Source organism: Macaca mulatta, chromosome 3 (assembly GCF_049350105.2).
Source record: "Macaca mulatta isolate MMU2019108-1 chromosome 3, T2T-MMU8v2.0, whole genome shotgun sequence".
NCBI classification, from domain to species: Eukaryota; Metazoa; Chordata; class Mammalia; order Primates; family Cercopithecidae; genus Macaca; species Macaca mulatta.
The window spans coordinates 126,586,764-126,613,102 of NC_133408.1; the positions used below are offsets into that span (position 1 = coordinate 126,586,764).

Below are 26,339 nucleotides of genomic sequence, written 5' to 3' on the forward strand. Positions count from 1 at the left end.
CATGCAGGAATTTTTTTTTTTTTTTTTTTGGCTTATTTAAGAAACAGAGTAATCTGAAGACTTTGTGAGCCATCATTGTTTCTCTTTTGTTTCGTGGTAGTCTGTTACTTTAACCTTTTTCACTAAGTATCAGAAAAATAATTTTTTCTCATATTCTTTTTTATAAAGTCACTCCATATTGGGAGGGGATTGAAAAGCACATACTTTAATGAGGCAGTAATGCATACATATTATTTTTTTCTCTTAGAACAATATTTTAAGATTCATAGGTATTCCAAGATTCTAAGAGAACAAAACATAACCAAAAAATTTATATTCTAAGAGGACAAGCATAAACAATTCTAAATACAAAAGAATTTATGTCTTTTACATGTTTAATTTTTAAAACTGCATTTCAGGATTGATGATTAGGATTTCCTCATTAATTCAGAGGAACAGATGGAAGAAAAGTACATGAGTGGTAGGAGAAAAAAATCTGATTTGAAAAATAAGCTTTTATGATTCTTATTTTTTATTTTTGTTTTTTGTTTTGAGACGGAGTCTCGCTCTGTCACCCATTCTGGAGTACAGTGGCGCAATCTTGGCTCACTGCAAGCTCCACCTCCTGGGTTCACACCATTCTCCTGCCTCAGCCTCCCAAGTAGCTGGGACTACAGGCGCCCGCCACCACGCCGGGCTAATTTTTGTATTTTTAGTGGAGACGGGGTTTCACCGTGTTAACCAGGATGGTCTCGATCTCCTGACCTCGTGATCCGCCTGCCTCAGCCTCCCAAAGTGCTGGGATTACAGGCATGAGCCACCGCGCCTGGCCTTTATTTTTTAAATAATGATTTTTTTCTTGTTAAAAATTAGTAGATTCTCACAGTAGAAAGTTTAGATGAGCAAATGGCAGAAAACAACATCCCAAAATCTTGTCACCCAGAAATAACCACTGGCTACATCCTTTTTTTTTTTTGAGATGGGGTCTTATTTACTCTGTTGCCCAGGCTGGAGTGTGGAGGCACAACCTCTGCTCACTGCAACCTCCGCCTCCCAGGTTCAAGTGATTCTCCTGCCTCAGCCTCCTGAGTAGCTGAGATTACAGGCATGTGCCACCACACCCACCTAATTTTTGCATTTTTTGTGGAGACAGGGTTTCACCATGCTGGCCAGGCTGGTCTTGAACTCCTGACCTCAAGTGATCCACCCCCCTCGGCCTCCCAGAATGCTGGGATTACAGGGGTGAGCCACTGCGCCCAGCCATGTCTTGATTTATCTTTCTACCATTATGTTTACATATGTGGAATCATACTGTACACACTCTTTTGAAACTTGCATTTAAAAAAATAATATATTGTGAATGTCTTTCCATTTTCAATAAAGATGTATCAGTATCATTTAAGAGCCACATTATATATATATATACACATACGCATTATATATCATACATATCATATATAATGCGTGTGTGTGTATATATACATGTGTGTATGTGTATATATACTATATATATACACATAGCCAGATTATTTATATATATGTGTGTATATATACACACACACACACAACCAGATTATTCTCCAGAAAGGTATGTATCAGTTTGTATTCCCACAGTGATGTAGGCTTATTTTCATAAACAAGTGTTGTGCAGTTTTATCATTAAACAAGTTTTTTTTAACCCAATTTGAAAGGTTTAATGTTTCACTGAGGTTTTCATTTGTGTTTCTTTAAGTTACTAAGGTTTAACATTTTCTCCTATGTTTATGATCAAAAGTTTCCTTAAAAGGAACTAACTTCAGTGGTTGTTTTATTAGATCAGTACCTAATCATAAGTACCTGAGTGAATTAGTGCTGGGATAAATTTACTCACCTATTAAGGATGTGATTATGAAAGGTTTTTGGCTTACAGTGTAGGTAAAGCTTGGTTGGCTTTCTTCTAAGACACAGCAGACAGTCTTCATTACAGGCGGCTGCCTAGTTTTGGCTGCTTAGTCATTTTTCCTCAAGAGAGGCCCAAAGCTGGAGAACAGGGCTTTCACAGGTCAGAAATGGACAGAGAACTGAATGTTGAAAGTTGTCCAGAATGTTCCACACTCTATCTGACTTAAGCCAGAGCTGTTCGCTTTGCTTTTAAAAATATACTTAACTCACTTATTTCTGAGATCAGAATCTATTTTTCAAGCTCTGTCGGGTGAATTGAAGTGTGTCATTTTTCTAACTAATCAAAGGAAGAATGTCAGAGGGTTTGGGATATCAGCAGCCTTCACTTTTTAAAATTTTTCCTGTGAATTTTCTGAACTTCTTTTTTTCAGCCCACCATGTAAAGTATGTATTGGGATCTCTAAATTTACCAAAAACATTTTGGCATTGGCATTCCCACAGTGCCTGTCAGCAGGGTGCCTCATTTGTCACAGAGTCTCCCCATCACTGACCCCTGCTTTACAGCAGCTCCAAATGGTGTGCTGCATTCACAGGCAGAATAACAGAGTGGTTAGAAAATCAGATTCTGGAGCCAGACAGTCTGATTTCAAAGCCCATCTCCACCACTTACTGTCTTTATACTTTAGGCAAAGTATTAAACCTCTCTACCACTGTTGATTTCCTTTTTTTGTTTTTAAACAGCTTCATTGAGATATAATTTACATACCATAAAATGCACCTGTGTAAGACTTCAGGTCAGTATACTTACTGAGTTGCACAACTATCACCATGATCTAAATTTAGGAAATTTTCATCACTCTGAGAAGAAACCCAGTACACATTATCAGTCCCCATTCCTCCACATTCTCCCACCGCCCATTGTCCCAGGCAACCACGAATCCACTTTCAATTTCTATAGATCTGCCTGTTCTGAATATTTCATGTAAATGAAATCATGGAATATGTAGCCTTTTGTGACTGGCTCCTTTCTCTTAGCATAATCTCTTTAAGGTTTATCCATGTCGTACATGTATTCGTTCTTCATTTCTTTCTGTTACTAAAGAGTATTTCATTGTATGGATATACCACACTTCGTTTATGCATTCATAAGTTAATGGTCATGTGGGTTATTTCCAGTTTTGGGCTATCGTGAATGATGCCGCAGTGAATATTTGTTTACCTTCACAGCGTCATCATTCAGTGCACATTTATGTCTATCTTCGTCTCTAAAATGAGTACCATCTCATACAGTTGTTAGGATTTTTTAATTAGTAAATACAATATTTTAGTGTTTGAGTCTTCATTTAACAGCAGTTACAGAATGTGGCTTACTCAGAATGCCACACTTTCCTAATGACATCTCGAAGTATCCTCACTTTTACTTTATTTTACTTTGACTTTTCCCTAAGTTATAATGTAGAAAAATTTCATTTATTCAATAAATATTTACTGGACACCTGCTATGTATCAGACACAGCTGTGGGTGCCATTGAGAATTGAAAGAAAAGAATAAGCAAAACACAAACAGGCACCACCAGTTTAAGGCTATCTTCAGTTTGCTAATCTGTCATCTCTGACCTGCCAGTAGGGCTTGGGACTTGCGTTCCCCTCACCGCATTCTCTCACCAAATGCCACAGGTTTTGGGGTCTCTCAATCCATTCACTCTTGTTAGGCCCTTATTTTGTCCATCATATTTATTTTTATGAAGTGGCTGATTGTAGGTAACTGTTAAGGAAAGAATAGAAGTTCATCATATCTAGTTGGAGACCTCAAGAGGTAAACAGTGCCCCATTCCTGACCTATAGCTGAGGTTGGTGAATTGTTCTTTATTCCAATCTAGACCTAATAGTTCCTGATTTTCTCCATTGGCAGGTTTCTTCTTTTTGTAGAGTTGACTGTATTCTCTTTGAACTTCCAAAACTGCTTTGTATTGGAACTGGCCTCATCAGACGTATCAACTGATTATCGTTTAGTTGCCTACTGGAAACAGCTATTGTTTAGCTGTTTTCTTTCTCTTGTCTTTGGGGAGATAATGATCCACATGGTTAGTGACTCGGAGTTCACTTATCAAGCATTTTGCCCCTGCTACCATTCTCTTCCCTGCAAGACAACAAATCGCATTTTATGATATGCCTTCTTTGTGGCAGCTCTAAAGCAATATTTTTCTTTTTCCCATAATCACATGTAGTTAGCATAACAGAGTGATGCTACAGCCTTACTCTTCGCTCTGCCTTTCATTCAGATGAAATGCATTAGCAATTTGAAGAATTGTGTTTGATGATGTAGACGTGCCTGTAGTGCTTGCTGTAGGACTATGGAAGAAGTTAGAATTCTATTATTTAATGTCCAGTTCAGGAATTTACCTTGAATGAGGAGAGCTGTACATAGGCATCCCATATACCCATTAAGCCATCCTAAATAGCTTGTTTCAGGCCCAGCAATAGTACATCAGTTCTGTTGCTGATCGTGTGGTAGGAATGTGTTTCCATATACATAGTTTCACTGTTTGCTCTATTTTCAAAATTTACTGTAGTGCAAGAGTCACATCTTGTAAACTTGCCTAGGGGATTCCCTTTCCACATGTAAAACATTTTTTGGTTAACAGATTCAGAAGATATTAACTCATAGAGCCACAGTGCCAGGTCTATATAGATAGTAGGTGAAACTAGATTAATAGCAACTCTAAAGATGGAAAGAAGATAAACGATGAAATTTTCTTACGAATACTCTCTTAAAGGCTATAGGAATAAAATGATTTAGTAAATAAGTGATGTTGACTTTGCCTTCCCATGTCAGATAATAGCAGCCATAAACTTAACAGTTAAATACAAAGGATTTCTCTGCTCTTGAGTTGGTTTGACATCCCTGTCCTTTTCCACTTTTCAGCAGCAGCTAGTGGGAAAGGGGTTGTTTAATTGAAGACTTCAGGAGAACACACCTCTACACACTGGATTCAACCTTTAAATTAATTGAACCCTGTATCTTTGTATTATTTTTAAGTTCTTCTTTTTTCTCCTTGCTTCCTCTTACCATTGAGTTCTTTTCTACTCTAGGTTTTATATTCCTGTTTATGATAACCTTGTCTGCCTGTCTTCTTCCTTCTGTGCTTTTCTCCATCCAATGTCTCTGTGGTCAGACCAGGAACCTCAAGTAGGGTCTGAGAGGAAGCTGCCTGGCTCCTTGGGAAGGATGAATTAATCTGGTTCTCTGCGGTCGGCTACTTTTGCCCAGTGGACATGCGAATGGAGGAGCCATTTAAGGTGAATAGACTCCCAGCCAAGTCAGAGAACTGGGACAGTCACTTTGAGGACACTGCTACTTCTTTTGTGCTTGAGCTTCCCTCATTGTATCTACTGTGTAAGACGTATTTGAGGCCAGATGTTGATGTTTTTAATTCATTTAATCATTTCAAAATATTTATAGATGTCTTCGGACAATTTTTTGTTGCAAGTAATAAAAACCTAACTCAAGCTGGATAAGCAAAACACTGACTTTAGTGACTCACATAATTAATAAATCCAGGGGTAGATCAAACACAGTGGGCCCAGATGTGTAAATAATGTCTTCCGGAATCTCTTGCCCACTGTCCCTTGTTCTGGCCGTCTTCTGCATCCCATAGTAGGTTCAATAAATGGTGGCAAAGACAGCCATCAGTAGCTGCAGGCTGAGATTTTGCCAGTTTGATAATCCCAGTAAAAGAGAGTTTTACTCTCCCAGAAGTCTAAGCAAAATTTCTGGGACTGATTCTCATGCTCCTGCCCACCTCTGAATCGTTCATCGTCACTCAATCCAGGCTTATTCACATGCCATCCCTGGGCCCCTGCTGTTAAAACCAGATTGCCAGATTCTAGGACAGGAGTAGTTCCTCAACAGAAAATAAGGGTGGGCTTCCAGGAGAGGTAAATGGATGGAAAGGCAGAGACCATCTGTGGTTTACTTAATAGGATGTAGAATGAATTTACTTTGATGTGATATATAAAGTTATACACTGTTTATAGAATTTATTTGGTACTAATACATAGCCATATATCATTACCTGCATTTTTACTTCTAAGTCTTCTTTCCCACAACTAGATAGTAAAGCTTTTAAAAACAATACCTGTCATATCTATTGGAAACTCTAAAACTGAGTATAGCACCTGCACGTGGTAGATGCTGGTAAATGTTTATGGGTGCTGCTGAAATCGCAGTTTGCTTCTAGCAGCATGCACGTTATTGTTGGTGGCAAATACTCCTGGAGCTATACCATTCGGTGCTGGTTGAGAATAAGTGCACACAGAGTCCATATTTAATGAGCAAAACAGAGAATACAGTGGCCCATATCCAGTAGTGTAGGGCTAGTGAGATGTGGGAACGTAAATTTGCTGCATACAAGCCCTAGCCACAGAATATGCTTCATGCACTTAAGAGGAGGAGATTAGATATTTAAAATAATTCTTCTCGATTCCAAATACTGGCTCTAGTTCAAATAAAATTTTGTTGTGGCCCTTAGGTAGCTGTGCCAGACATCTCTCAGCTCTTGAACTATTTGATGTCCAAACATTCAAGGGAATGGGGGGAAAAAAAGTGACCGGAAAAAAATCCTCATAGAACTTCCTGTGAACGGGTCAAAGTTTAATCACAGCAAATAATACAGATTTCCCTTTTATTGTAACCACAATAGAAAGGCAGGGCTTGTGTTTACAAAGCATGTTGTTTGGGAGACCTTTGTAAATTGTAATCTTTGGAAATCCCAAACCTATTGGATGTAATCCCATCCATTAGATGAAGGCAACTTGCCTATGCAATAGTTCCAGAAGAGCAAGTTAAATTGAGAACATGAACAGGAAGTAGTCATTAAGAATTACAATGGGTAGGATGCAGAGTTAATTCACAGAGATATTTTGTTATTAGATAATTACATCACAAGGACAGCTGGAAAGCTGAGTGCTGTGCTGGACTGCAAGCCTTGTTCTCTGCCCTGCAGCTGGCGGGTCAGGACAATAGAGACAGCAAGAGAACTTACTTTGTGGGAGAGTTAGGGGCTTGGCCAACTTAATTGTGAAATGATAACGACCTATCTGCCTTTTTTGGATTGCATTTTGCACAGCTAAACTGAATGCATAGCCTTAGTTAATGCTGATAACCAGTTTGCACTTTTACTTTTTGAACATTCACTTGGATCACATTATGCTAAGCTCTAATGGACAAATATTTAATGGTAATTTTCCTTTCCTTTAAAAGTCATCTGAGATATTTTGTTCATATTCAGTACTTTGTGATTACATTTTTCTTATGGAACTGCTGTCATGTAATTCTTGAAATGGTATTTTTGTCAGGTTACAGATCATCTAGCAAAAAAAAAAAAAAAGGGATTTAGAAAGTCTTAAAATGTTGGTCAATGTAAGGAATCATGCAGTTGAAGTTATTTTCCAGTTTTTTTTTTTGAGGCGGAGTCTCGCTCTGTCACCCAGGCTGGAGTGCAGTGGCACAATCTCGGCTCACTGCAAACTCCACCTCCCAGGTTCATGCCATTCTCCTGCCTCAGCCTCCTGAGTAGCTGGGACTACAGGTGCCCGCCACCATGCCCAGCTAATTTTTTTGTATTTTTAATAGAGACGGGGTTTCACCATGTTAGCCAGGATGGTCTCGATCTCCTGACCTCATGATCCGCCTGCCTCAGCCTCCCAAAGTGCTGGGATTACAGGCATGAGCCACCACCTCCAGTCTGTTTTCCAGTTTTTACATTCAAATGTTCAGATCTGTCTGACTCTTTTGTTTTACAAGTATAGGAGTTCTAGGTAGCCTAGCCACATTCCTTATTGATTTATATAAATATATTACAGATTGTTTATCTCTAGCCAAATACCAGGGATTTTAATTCATGTTTAGCTCAGTTGTTTTATATGAAACTCATTTGTTATATTAAAGTTTCTGGCCAGGCACAATGGCTCATGCTTGTAATCCCAGCACTTTGGGAGGCCAAGGCAGGCGGATCACTTGAGGTCAGGAGTTCGAGGCCAGCCTGGCCAACATGGTGAAACCCATCCTTACTAAAAATATAAAAATTAACCAGGCATGGTGGCATGTGCCTGTAGTCCCAGCTACTCGGGAGGCTGAGGTAGGAGAATCGCTTGTACCCAGGAGGTTGCAGTGAGCCGAGATTGCACCACTGCACTCCAGCCTGGGCAACAGAGTGAGACTCCATCTTACTAAATAAATAAATAAATAAAAGTAAAGTTTCTGTTTTCTCTGTATTGCCCACCAAAGTGACTATTATTTGATTTGGGGCAATTCCAGAGGGAGTCATTATAGACAGAAAAGCATCATAAATATTATATTTTAACATTTCTAAGATTAATGTTTACAACCGTTGATTCAAAATGCATTTCCTACGCATTGTGACTAATGTAACTGTTAATTTTTACTACAATAATGTTTGCTAACCGTTAATCAGACATAATTTAAGTCAGACAAAATTTCATGGTTTAGTGAAGAGCAATATTTCCCCAGATGTCTTCTATGGAGCACTGGGTCTGTAGGATGTGGATGATGGCTAGCCAGCACTGGAGCCAAAAAAGAGCGTATCTTACAGGCATCCTTAGGACTTTGATGTCCCTTAATGCCATTTGTGAATGTCTTGAGGAGTCTCTAATATGCTCCATTTCCCAAATGAAGTTAGAAATTAAAAAGGATTATTTCCTTGAACCTGGAGGAGTCACTTCTACCTAATACTGTTTTTTAAGAGTATGCAAGTATATACATTAAAATTTACATGAAATGTTCTGCTCTATGGACTGTTACACATCTCTTTAAAATTTCATGTTTTAAAAACTACCGATTGAAATGAGTGCTTTTTCTCTAAGGTTTATTATTTAGGACAATTAATAGTGGCTTCCGTGAGCTCACCTTTCCTATCTTGAGCATCCACTGAAACTGAGGCCTGGAGTGCAGTTGCTGCAGGTGGCATCAATGAGTCTTAATATTTTGAAGAGAGCAGTGTAACTCTGAGGAAAGCAACTTGGGTGGGTTAGATGTTATTTTTAAATTGTGTCATGCAAAGAGTGCTTGAAAACGGTTTCAGTGAGAGGAAGCAACAGGGCATACTGCCAGGGTTGTTAGGTAACTTCTAAGACAACGGTCTAGGGGGCAGATGACTTTTTGTTTCAGCAGTGTTTTAGGATCACTTTATTCTCCAGTTATGCCCCCATCAGAATTTTTTTTCTTGTGGAAATTACTATAATATCGTTTATGTATATGATAAACTATAAATGCTGTAAGAACTGGAGTTACTAAAATTACTATTAATTCCAGGTAGTGGTAAGCAATGTAATTTTTTCTTTTTTCTTTTTTTTTTTTTTTGAGACGGAGTCTCGCTCTGTAGCCCAGGCTGGAGTGCAGTGGCCGGATCTCAGCTCACTGCAAGCTCCGCCTCCCGGGTTCACACCATTCTCCGGCCTCAGCCTCCCGAGTAGCTGGGACTACAGGCGCTGCCACCTCGCCTGGCTATTTTTTGTATTTCTTAGTAGAGACGGGGTTTCACCGTGTTAGCCAGGATGGTCTCGATCTCCTGACCTCGTGATCCGCCCATCTTGGCCTCCCAAAGTGCTGGGATTACAGGCTTGAGCCACCGCGCCCGGCCAATTTTTTCACTAAATGTATTAATTATAATGCGAAATATTTGTAAAGTAATGTTTCAGAAACACAACTGAAGTGGTCATAGTATGAAACAGCTCTGTGTTTGTATTTGACTTTAGGGACATGCCATTTTTGGTTCACTGCTCTTTTATTTTATTACAAAAATACAAGGTGCAGATATAAAGAAAGTTGGAGATTGTGGAACTCCATTTTCTTCTTCAATAGGAAGAAAAGAGTGAAGTTGTCCAAGTATGTGGATTTAATATCAATAAACTGGCTTTAAAAAGCCTGTGAATAATTGTAGTTATCTTGAATTTTCAAGCCAAAAGAACTGTTTTGATAAACTTTCCACATATTAAATCCATGCATGATAGCAATCATATTTTTAGAGTGTGGAACTTATTATGATTTATGGTACTATCTTTAATAAATCTGTTAGGAATTTTTACTTTATTGGAATAATTTTCCAGAATAAGTAACATTAGGGGAAAATACTAAGTTTAGGAATGGATATTAAAACTTAAAAACCAGAATGTTGGAAGTAGATAAATGTGAGGAAAAAATTTTCAGTGGATTCTGGTTAATTTCAATGGAGTTGTATGACTCACCCCAAACTGCCCATAATTAAAAAGAAGTGTGGATCTGGCTATGAAGTGTGTATAGTTGTTGGTGTTCTGTTTTTTGACCTGCCAGATGTAACCTAATTACAGTAGTGGGGTTTTTTTTTTTGGTGTTTTTTGTTATTGTTTATTTGTTTTTAGTTTCCTTTAAAATTTAGTATAGATTCACAGAGAAATACCAAATGTGGGGTCCATAAAGCCCAGAAATGCGGTAGGATGACATGGTGAACCAGCAAGGCATTAAAAGTTTAGCAGAGGTCCTAGGACTACAACCAACAAGGGATGTGAAGGACCTCTTTAAGGAAAACTACAAACTAGTGCTCAAGGAAATAAGAGAGGACACAAACAAATGGAAAAATATTCCATGCTCGTGGACACAAAGACTCAGTATTGTGAAAATGGCCATACTGCCTAAAGTAATTTATACATTCAGTGCTATCCCCATCAAGCTGCCATTGACTTTCTTCACAGAATTAGAAAAAAATACTTTAAATTTCATAGGGAACCAAAAAAGAGCCCATATAGCCAAGACAATCCTAAGCAAAAAGAACAAAGCTGGAGGCATCATGCTACCTGACTTCAAACTAGACTACAAGGCTACAATAACCAAAACAGCATGGTACTGGTACCAAAACAAATATATAGACCAATGGAACAAAACAGAAGCCTCAGAAATAATGCCACATGGCCGGGCATGGTGGCTCACACCTGTAATCCCAACACTTTAGGAGGCTGAGGTGGGCAGATCTCCTGAGGTCGCGAGTTCCGAGACCAGTCTGACCAACATGAAATAACCCTGTCTCTACTAAAAATACAAAATTAGCTGGGCATGGTGGCCCATGCCTGCAATCCCAGCCACTCGGGTGTGAGTAGTACTTGGGTGAGGCAGGAGAATTGCTTGAACCTGGGAGGCGGAGGTTGTGGTGAGCCAAGATGGTGCCATTGCGCTCCAGCCTGGGCAACAGGAGCGAAACTCCATCACCAAAAAATAAAGAAAAACAAGAAAGAATGCCACATATCTACAACCATCTGATCTTTGACAAACCTGACAAAAACAAGCAATGGGGAAATGATACCCTATTTAATAAATGATGTTGGGAAAACTGGCTAGCCATATGCAGAAAACTGAAATTGGACCCCTTCCTTACACCTTATACAAAAATTAATTCAAGGTGGATTAAAGACTTAAACGTAAGACCTAAAACCATAAAAACCCTAGAATACCTAGGCAATACCATTCAGGACAGAAGCATGGGCAAAGACTTCATGACTAAAACAACAAAAACAATGGCAACAAAAACCAAAATTGACAAATGGGATCTAATTAAACTAAAGAGCTTCTGCACAGCAGAAGAAACCATCATCAGTGAACAGGCAACCTACAGAATGGGAGAACATTTTTGCAATCTGTCCATCTGACAGAGGGCTAATATCCAGAATCTACAGGGAACTTAAATTTACAAGAAAGAAACAACCCCATCAAAAAGTGGGTGAAGGATATGAACAGACACTTCTCAAAAGAAGACATTTATGTGGCCAACAAACATATGTAAAAAGAGCTCATCATCACTGGTCATTAGAGAAATGCAAGTCGAAACCACAATGAGATACCATCTCCTGCCAGTTTGAATGGCAATCATTAAAAAGTCAGGAAACAACAGATGCTGGAGAGGATGTGGAGAAACAGGAATGCTTTTACGCTGTTGGTGAGAGTGTAAATTAGTTCAACCATTGTGGAAGACAGTGTGGCAATTCCTCAAGGATCTAGAACCAGAAATACCATTTGATCTAGCAATCCCATTACTGAGTATATACCCAAAGGATTCTAAATCATTCTACTATAAAGACACATGCACACATATGTTTATTGCAGCACTGTTCACAATAGCAAAGACTTGGAACCAACCCAAATGCCCATGAGTGATAGACTGGATAAAGAAAATGTGTCACATATACATCATGGACTACTATGCAGCTATAAAAAAGGATGTGAGTTCATGCCCTTTGCAGGAACATGGGTGAAGCTGGAAGCCATCATTGTAGCAAATTAACACAGGAACAGAAAACCAAACACCACATGTTCTCACTCATAAGTGGGAGTTGAACAATGAGAACACATGGACATAGGGAGGGGAACATCACACACCAGGGCCTGTTGGGGGCGGGGGGAGGGGTGCGGTTAGGGGAGAGATAGCATTAGGAGAAATACCTAATGTAGATGACAGTTGAAGGGTGCAGCAAACCACCATAGCACATGTATACCTGTGTAACAAACCTGCACATTCTGCACATGTATCCCAGAACTTAAAATATAATTTTTAAAAATTAAGGGAGGTAATATATAAGCAGCATAATTGATAGTCAACCCTGTGCATTAGTTATTGGACTCTATGCACATTTATAGTTAGTTTCTTTGAAGAAGGCATTTATTCAATTTTTTTAAAAAAATTAAAGTAATATGAATAGTATTTTATTAGCTTTTTCTTAGTATTTATATTACATTCTTGTTAAGAAATGTACCTACAGCTTATTTATTTATTTATTTAATTTTTTTTTTTTTTTTTTTTTTTGAGACAGAGTCTCGCTCTGCCGCCCAGGCTAGAGTGCAGTGGCGTGATCTTGGCTCACTGCAAGCTCCGCCTCCCGGGTTCACGCCATTCTCCTGCCTCAGCCTCCCGAGTAGCTGGGACTACAGGCGCCTGCCACCTCGCCCAGCTAGTTTTTTTGTATTTTTTAGTAGAGACGGGGTTTCACCGTGTCAGCCAGGATGGTCTCGATCTCCTGACCTCGTGATCCGCCCGTCTCGGCCTCCCAAAGTGCTGGGATTACAGGCTTGAGCCACCGCGCCCGGCCAGCTTATTTATGGGTAGTTTAATTCTTCACACATTTGTTGAGAATCTGTTGTGCTAAATAGTGTACTTTGGTTGAAACTAAAGGAAATTTTGTCCTTTGGCTTGAATATTCTTTTGACTCCTGAAGGCTTAGTTTTTAAAACTTAAATTTCAACTTATTTTAAGATTTTTATGGAAGAAACTGGATTCACCCATCCAAAATATTTGTTAATCTGTTGCTTTATTATTTAAGGGCAATATAGTTTACCAATACAGGTCCCCCTACCCCCGAAAAAGAAAATGTTTAAATTTCACAATGTTGATTAACATAGCTTTGGAATTTTAAAAACTAAGAATGTGTGCCCTTTCCAGGGAATGATTTGACTCAGCAGGATAAGGGCTGTCTTAGAAATAAACTAAAAATTTATCCATATTCCATCATATTTGTTTTCACAGATGTGGTTGTGACACCTTAAATTCCAGGAAAATCTTGATTACAGCCTTCAGCATCTCCAAAGGATGCTCAATCTATCTCTAATAATTCTCAAACTGTGAGCTAAGAAGAAATATATTTTGCCTAGACATCAAGTTTTTGAAATTATCCCCATTGGCAAGTTCTATCTAAGGTCCTAACTAAGAAAACTCTCCAAGCGTTCTTGTGCTCCAATGGCGTTGTTTTCTCATTGTTACTATAGATGTTCTTGTGCTTAACCACACACTCTGAGTTCCCCTCTCCTGAACTTCATATTTTTATTAAAGTATCAGATCTCATTTGGTATTTTTACATATGATCATAAGAAATGATCAACACTGGCCTTTTGTTTTTTCTATTATGAGACCAAATTGAGCAATATGTATAAAACATACAGGTTACTTCTTTGCTTATTGCCACCTACTTAACCTCTTTGTTTTTTCTTCTAGGTTGTTTGATGTGTGCACAGTGTCACGAACAGACAGAGAAACCAAACTAACTTTAGTGTTTGAACATGTCGATCAAGACTTGACCACTTACTTGGATAAAGTTCCAGAGCCTGGAGTGCCCACTGAAACCATAAAGGTATCAAGAATCATCTTCATGTCTTATCAGGCAGTCGACTATTACAGTATGTTAAGCAGTGGCTTTCATTCCTTATGAAAATTTCCAGAATTATGACTTTTAGAATTCAGTATATAGTTTAAAAAATCAAAGAAAATCTTCAAAGACTGGGATATATTCCAGTTCATCAACTAAGTGAGATGTTCAAAATACGGACATATGTATTCTAGTTAGTTAATTTTAGAATTAAGTGGAAAGAAAAACCTTTAGTTCTAATGCATATTAAAATTATTTTAAAATATCTATTTGTACATTGTCAGACCTTAGAAAACATAGTTTAGTAAGTGTAGCTCAGTCTTTCTCTGATGGTTCATTGTCTATGAAGGACATAATTTGAGCATTATTCATGAGCACATTGTGTTTTATGACAACACAACCAATGCTGTGTGAATCTGAAATACTACTTATTAGGTCCTCCTTCTTTCTTCATTTTTCTTATTCATAAAACGTTTATAGGGAAGCCTAAGTAACCAGATACTATGCCAAACTTCTGGGATTCGAAGATGATTGAGCCATGCTTTCTACCCTTAGAGGTCAGTAAACTAGATGCAGTGTATTGACTAGAAGTTCTTCCTACCTTTAAGTCTAATGGAAAATGCTACTGATATAGTTTTGTTGTTATTTGCATTCTGCTTAACTGAACTTGGTAGATCTTTTAGATTTATGCACCTCATGTGCGGGTCTTCATGAAAACCTTTTTGTCTATGTGAATTAGGTAGCTTAGTTAAACAGACTCCTGCCTTATCATTCATTGTTTTGAAATGAGTTATAGAATTCACCATCATTCTAGATAGAAGTATATAACAAAAAATAGTTTATCTTCTCAACAGAATAAGAAATGTCTTTAGTGATAGCTAAATGACGTTCTCACATACTGATATTTAGAATTTGACATATTGAATAATTTATTCCTTTTGTTTTAGATTAATATTCTGTTTTTTTCCCATGTGGCTCTCATTAAAGAATCTGGTGCTTAACAATAGTCCCATTTTTTCCTGAGCAGTTTCAAGGACATTAATGCCCTCTAAATGTAGGTATGCCTGATAGTTACCTGTTCTTGACCATCTTCTATCTCTGCACCCCTCTTTCCTCTGGCATTCTATTCTACCCCTGAAGCTTTAGTTCTCTTATGAGTTTGTCAGAAACCCCGTGTTCGGCATGCAGAGCGGGGCATAGTCCTTTTTCTTACACAGTTTTCTAGCCAAATTGGACTGCTCACCATTCTCTTAGTATGATCTGTGATTTTCCACCTTGGTGGCCTTCCTTCTCATGCCATTTCTTTTGCTCCTTCTCACCAAGCTATCTACCTAAATTTTTCAAGTGCCGTCTCAAATGCCATTTGATCAACTCTTACAGCTGGATATAATCTCATGTGCCTTATAACACTTGTTCTATGTATCTCTACCTTTTTATCTTGTTTTCTACCTTTAATTGGGATTTTTTAATGTACAGATCTCATGTATTCAATCATCCTCATGTCCTGACAGTGTCTTACACAATGATTTATACACATAGGTACTAAGTAAATAAGACACATTGTCATACTTTATTTAGATATAAGTATTTTCAAAATTATTTTTAAAATGACTTTCAAAGGCTTTAAACATAGACTATCAAAATAATAATTGATGTTTTCTGATACATTTCTAAGTTCAAAGTTATTTGGGGAGTGTCTTTTTTTTTTAAACAGACAGATGAGGCAACCATGTATTTTATATCTTACATTACCACCTGCATAGATCTTTTGAGCATTGCGTTAAATTTTCTTAGGATATTGGAGGAATCATTTGCAAAGGCATCTGTGCAGTTAAAATGTTGATAAGCCAGAGTGGTTCATTAGACTCAAGTTTGATCGGGTGCGAGTAGAAATTAAGTGGAATGGGGGGGATCTCAAGGGTGAGGGTGGAGGGGCAAGCAGGATAGAAAAAGGTACAGGCAGAATGGTGGTCACCAAAGTAGGAAAGGGGAGGAGAAGATGGCGGGGCAGCTGCTGAGCCAAGATGGAGCTGGAGGCTTGCTAGAAGGAGGTGATTGTTGCCAGAAGCTCTTGAACAAGGTGACATTAAAAGTTAAATGTTTTTTTCTGAGCTTTTTGTCTGTCTCCAGGAAAGGGAATGTCACTTCATTCCGTGTTAAACAGGAGATTGTCCTGGAGGCTGTTAAATTTCTTCAGCCATTAACATCAACACCCCTTGATCCAAATAGGCAGATAAGAGGTGGAGTTGGGGGCAAGGGCCTCTAGTTATTGAAGGTTTGTGGCTAATGGTGTATTGATGTTTTCATAGTAAAATAAACCATAGTCAAATGAAATATTTCAGGCAGTTAACTTATATGTTAGTGGTTAATTGAACATTTTTTGCTAACTTAAAAGCTAATTAGAAGACTCTTTTATCTTCATTCTTAATTTTAAAAAAAAATTCTGAACTATACTAACCTACTTTCTTTCCTTATTAAATATATGATTTTTTAAAAAATAATTTGAGTGTTTGTGATGCTTTAAGGTCATTGTTGAAAACTTGAATAATCATTTAAAAGCATAATAAAACCATCAAATAGATAGTTTTAGGCTGAATGTATAACTGATACAAAATTATTTTTAATCAACACTTGTATCTTTTTTTTCTGTGATTAACTTGCTTTTAAGAATTGGAATGCAGAATAAACAGCTGCTAAGTGGGAGAATCTGAATTCTGGTTAATTGAAATTTTAAAGCACACAACCAGAGAACAGAAATATTTTGTTGTTATATAGGCTCATTTATGGGAAGTCTTAATAACTAGATCAAGCAAATATTGTTATTATGAACAACCTATTGGGAACACAGAAATTGATTCTTTATATAGAATGCTGTGTTGTAATAAGAGCTTCTCTGACTATACTTGTACAGATATGTATTGAATATTCACTCTGCATGGAGGGTTCTGTGCTAGGCAGTTCAGGGACACAAAATTGAATTAGGCGTGAGAAAGAGAGGACCTGCCCTGAAGGACCGTTAGAGTATAGAAGAAGAGATAAAATGCAAACACAAGCATGTGGTACATGTTCTGTATGGTTATTTAAGTAGTTTAGGGGTATTTTCAAGTAAAGAACAGACTAATATATAAGTAAGCATGATCTATATTGTGCCAAACTGTTCTTTAAATGCTTAAATTTAAATTACTTTTCAAAGGATCCAAATCATAGATATTAATATTGACATTGTCTTGCATAGATTAGAACAAATCATGTTGTTAAATAATTATACATAAGATATTTTATTTTTATTTATTTATTTGAGACAGAGTCTTGCTCTGTCGCCAGGTTGGAGTGCAGTGGTGTGATCTCAACTCACTGCAACCTCTGCCTCCCGGGTTCAAGTGGTTCTCCTGCCCCAGCCTCCTTAGTAGCTAGGATTACAGGCATGCACCACCACACCTGGCTAATTTTTGTATTTTTAGTAGAGTCAGGGTTTCACCATGTTGGTCAGGCTAGTCTCAAACTACTGACCCCGTGATCTGCCCACCTCTTGGCCTCCCAAAGTGCTGGGATTACAGGCGTGAGCTACCATGCCCGGCCAGATATTTTAACATGAAATATATATAAAATAGAAAATCAAAGCAAGACCTCATCTAAGATCGTTGAAGCTCAGGGGATTTTCCTCTACCCACTTTCCTCTACCCAGTGCTGTGTTTTCTGTGGCACTGTTTACCTGTTAACAGGCCACTGAAATTCAGGATATTCTAATGCACATTCAGGACATAAATTGCATTAGTTGGGCAGTACTTGAATAAAACTAGGATGCTCCATGGTGTCTTACTAGATATCATATGGGTAACATCATTCTGCTTATCATTTCATCAACATGTTTGTTAGAAAAGAGCCCATGATGGTCTTATTTTTCTAGCTTACTTATATCACCTACCAATTTTTGAAGGGCATTTAAATGCCATTTGTTTTCAAAAAATAAAAAAGACATCAAACCACACCATAAAGCCATAAGTACTCATAAAGGTTGATAGTTGAGTGAACTCATCGGGGAAACTAATTATTGCATGGTGCTCATGTGGGACTTTAATAAAATACGTTAAGAGTATAGGCCTGAACTGAACATTTTCATTGAGAAGTTGAGAATAAAATAAAGTCATAGGTGATTCTTTCCAACATGATTTAATATACCTTATTCTAAAAACAAAATAAGCATACATAGAAATCACCTTCATACTTCATCTTGGGGTTTTCATCACATTATTTAACCTCTTTTCTTGATATCCTTAAGTTGCATCCATTCTTGGTTGACAATGACATTCGCATAAAGCAGCCTGTTGGCTGCTGTCCTGTGAAGTCAACAGATATTCTAATTTTCCCTCATAAGCTTATTGTTGACGTGTCTGGCTTTCCTCTTTCTAATTCAGAATATTATCTTTGAGTCTGTTTACTTGTGGAGGAGTTCAGTGCCATCTTTATTAAATTTTTATTGGCTCATTTGAGATTTAATATTGCCTTCCTGGGTTTCCATGCTGAGATTTATGAGGCAATAATTGACACTTTAATGATTGTGTTATTTTTTCTCTTAGGGTACATGATAAATTCAGAGTATCTATGCTTATATAGCACCTTTTTTTTATTCATGGAGCTTTATGAGGAAAAAAAACGCTCTTAGATTTTTATTTTTTTCGTTCATGCTTTCATCTGCCATTCTAGGAGACAGGGTCAGAAAGAACTGTAAAGAAATTTCCTCACCATTTTTCTTAGTCATTTGTAACAGCCGCCCAGAAAAAGAACTGTACACAGCAAAATATAGATGGGGAGAGACTCTTATGTAAAATATTCTCCTGTACAGGCTTTTCCAAATGTAATGCCTTCTTTTACTAACTCATTCATTTGGTATTTAGACTCGTCTGTATAATACATTAATCTTTTCTAGGATATGACCTGGCTTCTCAACTATTTTATAAACTCTTTGAAAACCTAGAATTATTCTGTGGACATTCTGTGCGTGAAACTGCATGTAACATGTTTGATTAAAAAAAAAATGTTTGATGCAATTGGCAGTATAGTTTCACAAGTTTGAGGCACTGAAAGGTCACACAAAAGAACAGCAGCCTCAAAAATAGGACAGGGTTCTTTGAGCTCAAGACCATATGGCCTCTTTTGATGATTCAATCTTGGAATAAAATTTTTTTTATTTATGTATCTTTATGATAAATGAATTCTATAGAGCTTGAGAGGGCCAGAAAAGCTCCACGTTCATGTCTGTGTAGGTCGTTTTCTCTGTGAATTAGATTTCATTTTATCTTCAATTGAATGTTTTTTAGAGTTTTCTATTGGTTGTAATATTCTCAGTAAGAGATAAAACACACTATTAGGTTTATTTTACAAAACCCAGACTTCAGAGACTGACACACACTGTTAATAGCACCTGTTTTCTGCCTCTGGGAAATATCTGTTCTCATGAATAATATCTGCTTGCAGTAAACAGTGGCTCTGATGTCAGTATGGGATGCCCAGGGCTGATTCATCTTTCTCAGTTTGACATAATGCAAAGTGACTGACTGGTCCCTGTACTGCAGATGAGGAAAGTCTCTCAGATCTTCTTCTCTTCTCACTCCTAAAGGAATCAAGCCATGGCCCCTCTTAGTTCCTGGTGGTCTCCATTTTGCCTGAATTACGAGCAGGTGATTTGTCTCATCTTTGCAGGACACAGAGCAAATTAACATGAAAATATCGCTTCCCAGAAAACAAGGCAGGCTTGAATGCCCTGTCGCTGCTGGTCATTAGCCATCTGCCACCGACACTCATACTCTGTTTATCACATTTGAAATTCAGAGCAGATGTTGCATAATAAGGTGATCCCAAAAACAAGGCAAGAAATTCAAAGAACAAATACTCTACCATAATGATAAAGATCTTGGAAGGAAATTTTTTTCAATCTAATATCATAGCTGCACTAATTGAATAGACCATGTTTTTAAAAACACACACACATCTTTCCTGGTATTTGATGCAAACTACTTTTCATAGTAACAGGAAATAATTTTAAAAAGAAAATACATTTGTGAAAGATACCTGAGAGGACTGTTCAATAAAATCTCTTTAAAGAAGCAAAGTCGAATGTTGGAATAACATAGTTCTGGTGTAAAAGACGTCATAGATCAGTGATGCCATCTTTTACTGTAAGATGGGCCTTAACCTAATGCAATTTAACTTAAAATAGTTCACTCCTCACAGTATAGTGGATCTTTCAAGGCCCTTAACTTGCCAATGTGGTTTCCCAGTTTATTTTCTTCTTGGCACTCAAGACCCTATGTTTTCTATATCCTTTCTTTTCACTCTCTACCCCCCTACAAACTCCCACCACCGCTATCAGCCTCCCACGTCTAGCATCCCTCGACTCTCCAGAACTCTGCCCCGGCTTCCCCTGGCTTTAAGCTCTCTCCAACCCGAGTCCCAAGATTCTTTCATTTTTAGTTCTTCTGCCTTTCTCCATTAATGTAGCTTTTTACAGGATTGGCTATTATAGTGTTTTACCTAGTTGATTTATGCACAATTGTAGACCCTTATTATCCCTTATTCAAAGTATATCATTTATAGTATATTAACTATGGTGTGTAGAGGCATTGTTTTTTAAAAAACAGGCATCTAAACTTTTACCAGGAATGTGACCCATATTCTGTGGAAGACCAGCTTTTAATATAGTCTTCTGACTCCAAAGAAATATTTTCTCCACAGAACCACAACTTTACTGCCCCTCCCCACTCCGCATCCCTCTGCCCCCACATATACTGAGACTTTTGAGATTTGGGTTTTTTTTTTTAAAGACTGTGCTGCTAAGCAGAAATTAAGCAGACAACCTCAGAGTAGACAGGGGGATAAATCAAAGCAGTGGCAGCAGCTGACCACTGAGTGGAACAGGAGAGATGATTTGAAGGATGGAAGGATAATGAATCAATACTGAGTATATTCCAAATTCAGGGGGAAAGGTAGAGTGAGTGAGCTCTAACAACTGTGAGAGTTTATACTACTAAACTCAGAAGCCCAAATCTAAAGTGTAGAGAGAAATAAAATCTTCAGTGTAATCTTTCTAATTAGTAAGATTTCAGTGTAATCTTACTGTAATCTTACTAATAATTTCATTTGTTTCCCCCTGCTCCAATCAGAAACATACATATTGTGCTTTCAAGTATCTTTCATTCCAAGGGAAAACTCACTAACTCAAGCAACTTCTTAAAGGAGAACAATTTTATGCAGTCCAGATTCTGAAGACTCTCAGAAACAAATCCTTTTGCAAATTCCTAACCCTTATGGTAGCTGAAAATATCAGAAGAGAAAGAGGACAGAATTATGCATGTATATGATATTCTAATAGCAAATATAACAGTTATTTAGTGGGATTTTAAAAGTCTCCAACCCTATAAAAAGCAACATTAATGTAAAAGGGCAGCAGATAGGAAATATGGGTTTAAGAAAAGCTAGTTTCTGTCTAAAGGTACTGTAAGACTGACTCACTAAATAAATAATGACTCACTAAATAGGCAAATGACACTTAGATTCAGCTAATAACAGATAAGTTGGAATCTCTTTAGAAAGTGCTTCCTCACCCTAGGCATTGAATCTGTTTACAAAGTCCATTAAAACTTGCAGGTAGTATATACCCATTTATATCACCATGGCAACGGATAGCCAAGTGCTCTTCTGCGTAGAAGGAAGGATATTTCTCATCTAAATTTAGCCTGTGTTAAACTCCTTGGTTGCAGTCTCTTTTTTTGGCTCTTCTTCCTCTAAACATTGGAACATCCAAGGCTTCACTGTCAGCCTTCTTCTTTTCCTTGGCTATGCTTTCTAATCAAGTGATGTCATTTAGTCCAGAATCTTCAAATACCTATTCTCCTCTCCCACATGCTCTTGGTACAGATAGTCAGTTAACCATGTAAAACATTGACTGAGAATCCTCTGCCCAACTCAAGCCTTCCCTATCTGCCCAGTTGTTTGAGCACCAAGCTTAGGCATAATTCTTGATTTTTTGCTTTCCTTCACAGTCTTCATCTAATCCATCAGTAAGTGCTTTTGGTGTTATCCCCAAAAGATATCCCCAATCTGACTACTTCTCAGTATCTTCATTGCTATAGCTCTAGTTTAACCCATTAACCAGCTTCCTAACTCAACATGCCACTGCTGTTCCTGCCCCTTTATGGACCATCCTCTGTTTAACAACCAGAGGGACCTTATTAAAGCAGAAATAAAATTCTCTAACTCCCCTACTGAAAACTTAGCTCCAGTGGTTTCTCATGACCTATAGAATAACATCAGAAGTCCTACATGATCTAGTGCTCCCCACCCCCCATCCCCACCCCCTGCCTTTCCGATCTGCCTCCACCCTTCCGTGGGCCCATGGTTCTCCAGCCACAGTGGCCTTCTTTCTGTTCCTCCAGCGTGCTTTTGCTCAGCATGTGTCCGTGCTGATTTTTCATCTGTTTGGAATGCTCTACACCCTCTAGTTCATGTCATGTCTTCATCATTCCTTCTGTGACCCTCTCAGCTACAACTCCACATCTAGTAGTAATTTATCACATTACACCACATTATCCTATTTTATCTTCTTCATAGCACTTAGCTGAAATTATCTCATTTATTTTTTATGTTTGTTTTTTAATCTTTCCCAACGAGGTGAGACTTTAGTCAAGACTCTAGTCCATTGCTCTAGCTCCATGGTCAGCATACTGCCTGGAACATAGGGGATCCTCAAACACGTGTTTGTGACTGTACTAGGTGTTTACCTGTTAATTAACTCAGAAATGTAGTCATCAATACCACCATTGTATAAGTGAGGAGATGGTACTTTTCCAAGGATAAAATTTTTAAATATTTATATTACAGAAAAATAAGCTGAAGGTATACCATATCTCGGCACATTCACTTTGCATTTGCGCATTCCGTTCTTTGTGGTGGGCCGGGACACTGGGATTATCTATGTTGTAGCTAAGAATTTGGCTTGGTTTAGACATAGTCTAAAACCAATAACTGATCCCGCCAAAACTATAAGGTATTTTCTCCTTAAAATAGTACTGACTAATTCCAAAAATACTAACTGAATTCCAGAAATTGTTCTTCCCCAAGGTGGGATGCTTAAATATATTTTATACCAAGGATGGAGAACCAAGTTCAGTGAAGAGACTGATTGATGTCATGAATCTTAGATCCTGTTCTCATATCTCAGGAGTGTATATCTAAAAAATAATTTTGTAGTGACACATGTTTTTCACTTTAAAATTGCGTTCCATATATCCCAATTGTATGCAGTCTTCCCCATCCCCATCACGAGAACTAGAAACTTCAAAGGAATAAGTTATCTTTTAAAATCTTTAAAATACTATACTATATTTATTCATTTGAATTTTATTCTTACCCAGAAATTTCAGATGCCCATATGTATTGTGGAGTTTGTAAGTTGAAAAAAAGGACCGCTCTACTAGAGCAATTGCCAACAATTTGCAATATTATCATTGTGAAATTTTAAATTAGTGAAAGGCATACAAAGTAGGTATCCATCAGTTATCTGAGATAGTATCTTATTCCTCATTCCTAAGCAAGGTGGAAAAAATTAAACAATCCTTTCATTGCAGTTAAGAAAGTAATTACTGGTTCTAGTAAATATTTGTTGAATGAATATGTGCTTTCACAAAAAGTTGTATAATGAAGCCTTGCAAACCCCATAGTGCCAGTTATGAGAATCTGGTGTCTTCAGCATATTGAATAATGTTGTAGTTACTGTCATTCTGTTTTTCTTCTTTCTTATCATCACCCTCTAAGAGCGTGATGTCCTGAAAGATTGATTCTTACAGTAAGTCAAATGAGGAGAGGTTGACCTGAATACGGATTCATATATTTAATCAAGGACTTAGCATCTGGGCACTGTGACACTTGGAGTTTTAGGAAGTAAAGAGAATTCCTTGAATGTCAGAAATGACAAAGTGGGCTGGGCACAGTGACTCACACCTGTTATCCCAACACTCTAGGAGGCCAAGGAGGATGCATCACTTGAGCCCAGGAGTTCGACAATATGGCAAAACATGGAGAAACCCTGTCTTGACAAAAAATACAAAGATTAGCCAGGTGTTGTCGTGTGTACCTGTAGTCCCAGCTGCTCAGGAGACTGAGGTGGGAGGATTGCTTGAGCCTGGGAGATTCAGGGTGCAGTGAACCATGATCACACCTCTGCACAGCAGCCTGGGTGACAGAGCACAAGACCTTGCCTCAAAAAAAAAAAAAAAGGCCGGGCGCGGTGGCTCAAGCCTGTAATCCCAGCACTTTGGGAGGCCGAGACGGGCGGATCACGAGGTCAGGAGATCGAGAGACCATCCCGGCTAACACGGTGAAACCCCGTCTCTACTAAAAAATACAAAAAAACTAGCCGGGCGAGGTGGCGGGCGCCTGTAGTCCCAGCTACTCGGGAGGCTGAGGCAGGAGAATGGCGTAAACCCGGGAGGCGGAGCTTGCAGTGAGCTGAGATCCGGCCACTGCACTCCAGCCTGGGTGACAGAGCAAGACTCCGTCTCAAAAAAAAAAAAAAAAAAAGACAAATAAACCTTGACTACTACCATGTAATGGTTAGATTAATTAGGATGCCTGGAAAATGAACTAAACCCAACAGATTTTTTTTAACCCAACAGATTTTGCAAAAATGAGTAACCATCTATTAAAGGGTTGATAAAGGCTTTGTAAACACCGTGCTCTGTTTCTCCAAGTGTGGTCAGTGAATCACCTGCATCACCACCACCTGGGGTGCTCACTTAACATGACAATCCTGCCCTGATTCCTCATTGTCAAACATAGTCTCAGGAGGGAGTTTCTAATAAGTACCCTCTGGTGACACCAGACACTGTGGCTTAAGACATATTCCCCCCGCAGTATGTCATATGACACAAGTGGGAAATGGAAAACATCTCCCTTACGTTCTGAGATGACTCACACCTCTGGAATATTTGCTTGCCTGTGCATTGGTAACCCCAGCCAATCAGTAGGTTTAGGCAATCTAAGCCCAGGTGAAATCAGGTGTGGTGCTTTCACTAACGTCATTCATATGTACGAAACTTGTTTAAAGGCACTGAAGTTTTATTCCTTAAAATGTTCTATTGAAAAACACTTACTGATTAATAGGAGATATAAATTAAAGAGAGCTTAGGAATAGGAGAATTCCAACTAAAAATTTTTAAGCCACACAGAAATCTTCCCTTTAAATAGTGTTCATCACTCATTCATGATTTGACCTTTGAAAGTTGCTTTTTGTTTCATATACACTAATGATTTCACAGTTCTCTAGGGTCTTAAATTAGTAAACCATTACCAGACTTGCAAGTATAATGGATCAGAATTCCTACTCCTGTTTTATTGGTAAGGAACCAAAACTAAATGAAATTTAAATAGATCATAGTCATAGGTTTTTAGTGCTGACACCAATGTGGCTAAACCTAGTACTCTAAGGCTCATACGTTGAAAGCCATGAGTACTGAAAATCTCATTTTCTTCTAATTGTCTTTCTAAGCCTTTAGCAAATTTAAGCTAGCAGTTTTGCTGATTTTTATATTACCATTGTTCACTGTTGTCACTGACCATACTTGTTAATTTTTTCTTTCTTGGCCAGAACCAAAGAAAATATTTATCGTTCTACCGTAGTATAGTCACACCACTTTTAGATTAGAATGTTAAACCAAATGTAGCCGAGATTGGGGACTGCAAGGCATAAAAATTATGTTTAGGAACTGCAACATTAAAAGGTAAGTTTACTATTAAGCAATCAGATTTAGATCAATCTGGAAATGGCTATCCTCAATTTAAGATGTTCTATGAATATGGTTAGTATGGAATGAACACTTGTTGAAATTTTAATTTCACTAATATATCATATGTTAATATTTAAGTCTGGAACTGAGAAATTCACCATTACTCATAAATGAAGACTTGAAATGTTTGTTGAGACTAAGATGGTATAAAAGATATGAGTGTGGGCCCTGCTTCCCTTTGCTTCCTTCCTCTACCAAAATATATTCCAGGTCAGGAGGATGGGGTTCAGAATAGGCGAGAAATAGGTTGGTGATCACAGGAAGAGAATTGGTTGAATGGGTCACAGAAAAGGAGAGATTTATTTACCATAAATAAACCCAAAAAAAGTGCTTTTTTAAAAAGCATGTGATTATGCTGAGTGTAAGTGCCTGAAACATTACATGCTAATTCTTGTCCCCCCCATTATGATTATTACTCTGATCAAAGCAATTGATCTTGTAAACCTGAAGTCTTTTAAT

The 26,339-nt window shown here is 37.9% G+C and overlaps 1 protein-coding gene across 4 annotated transcripts in view; it reads left to right on the forward strand.

Annotated features, from left to right (window-relative positions):
* CDK6 (cyclin dependent kinase 6) overlaps positions 1–26,339 on the forward strand; it is a 238,121-nt gene that overhangs the window by 50,248 nt on the left and 161,534 nt on the right. For all 4 annotated transcript variants that reach the window (NM_001261307.1, XM_015134231.3, XM_028844866.2 and 1 more), the window contains 1 exon segment: positions 13,890–14,025. In NM_001261307.1, coding sequence (NP_001248236.1) covers positions 13,890–14,025 — 136 coding nt within the window.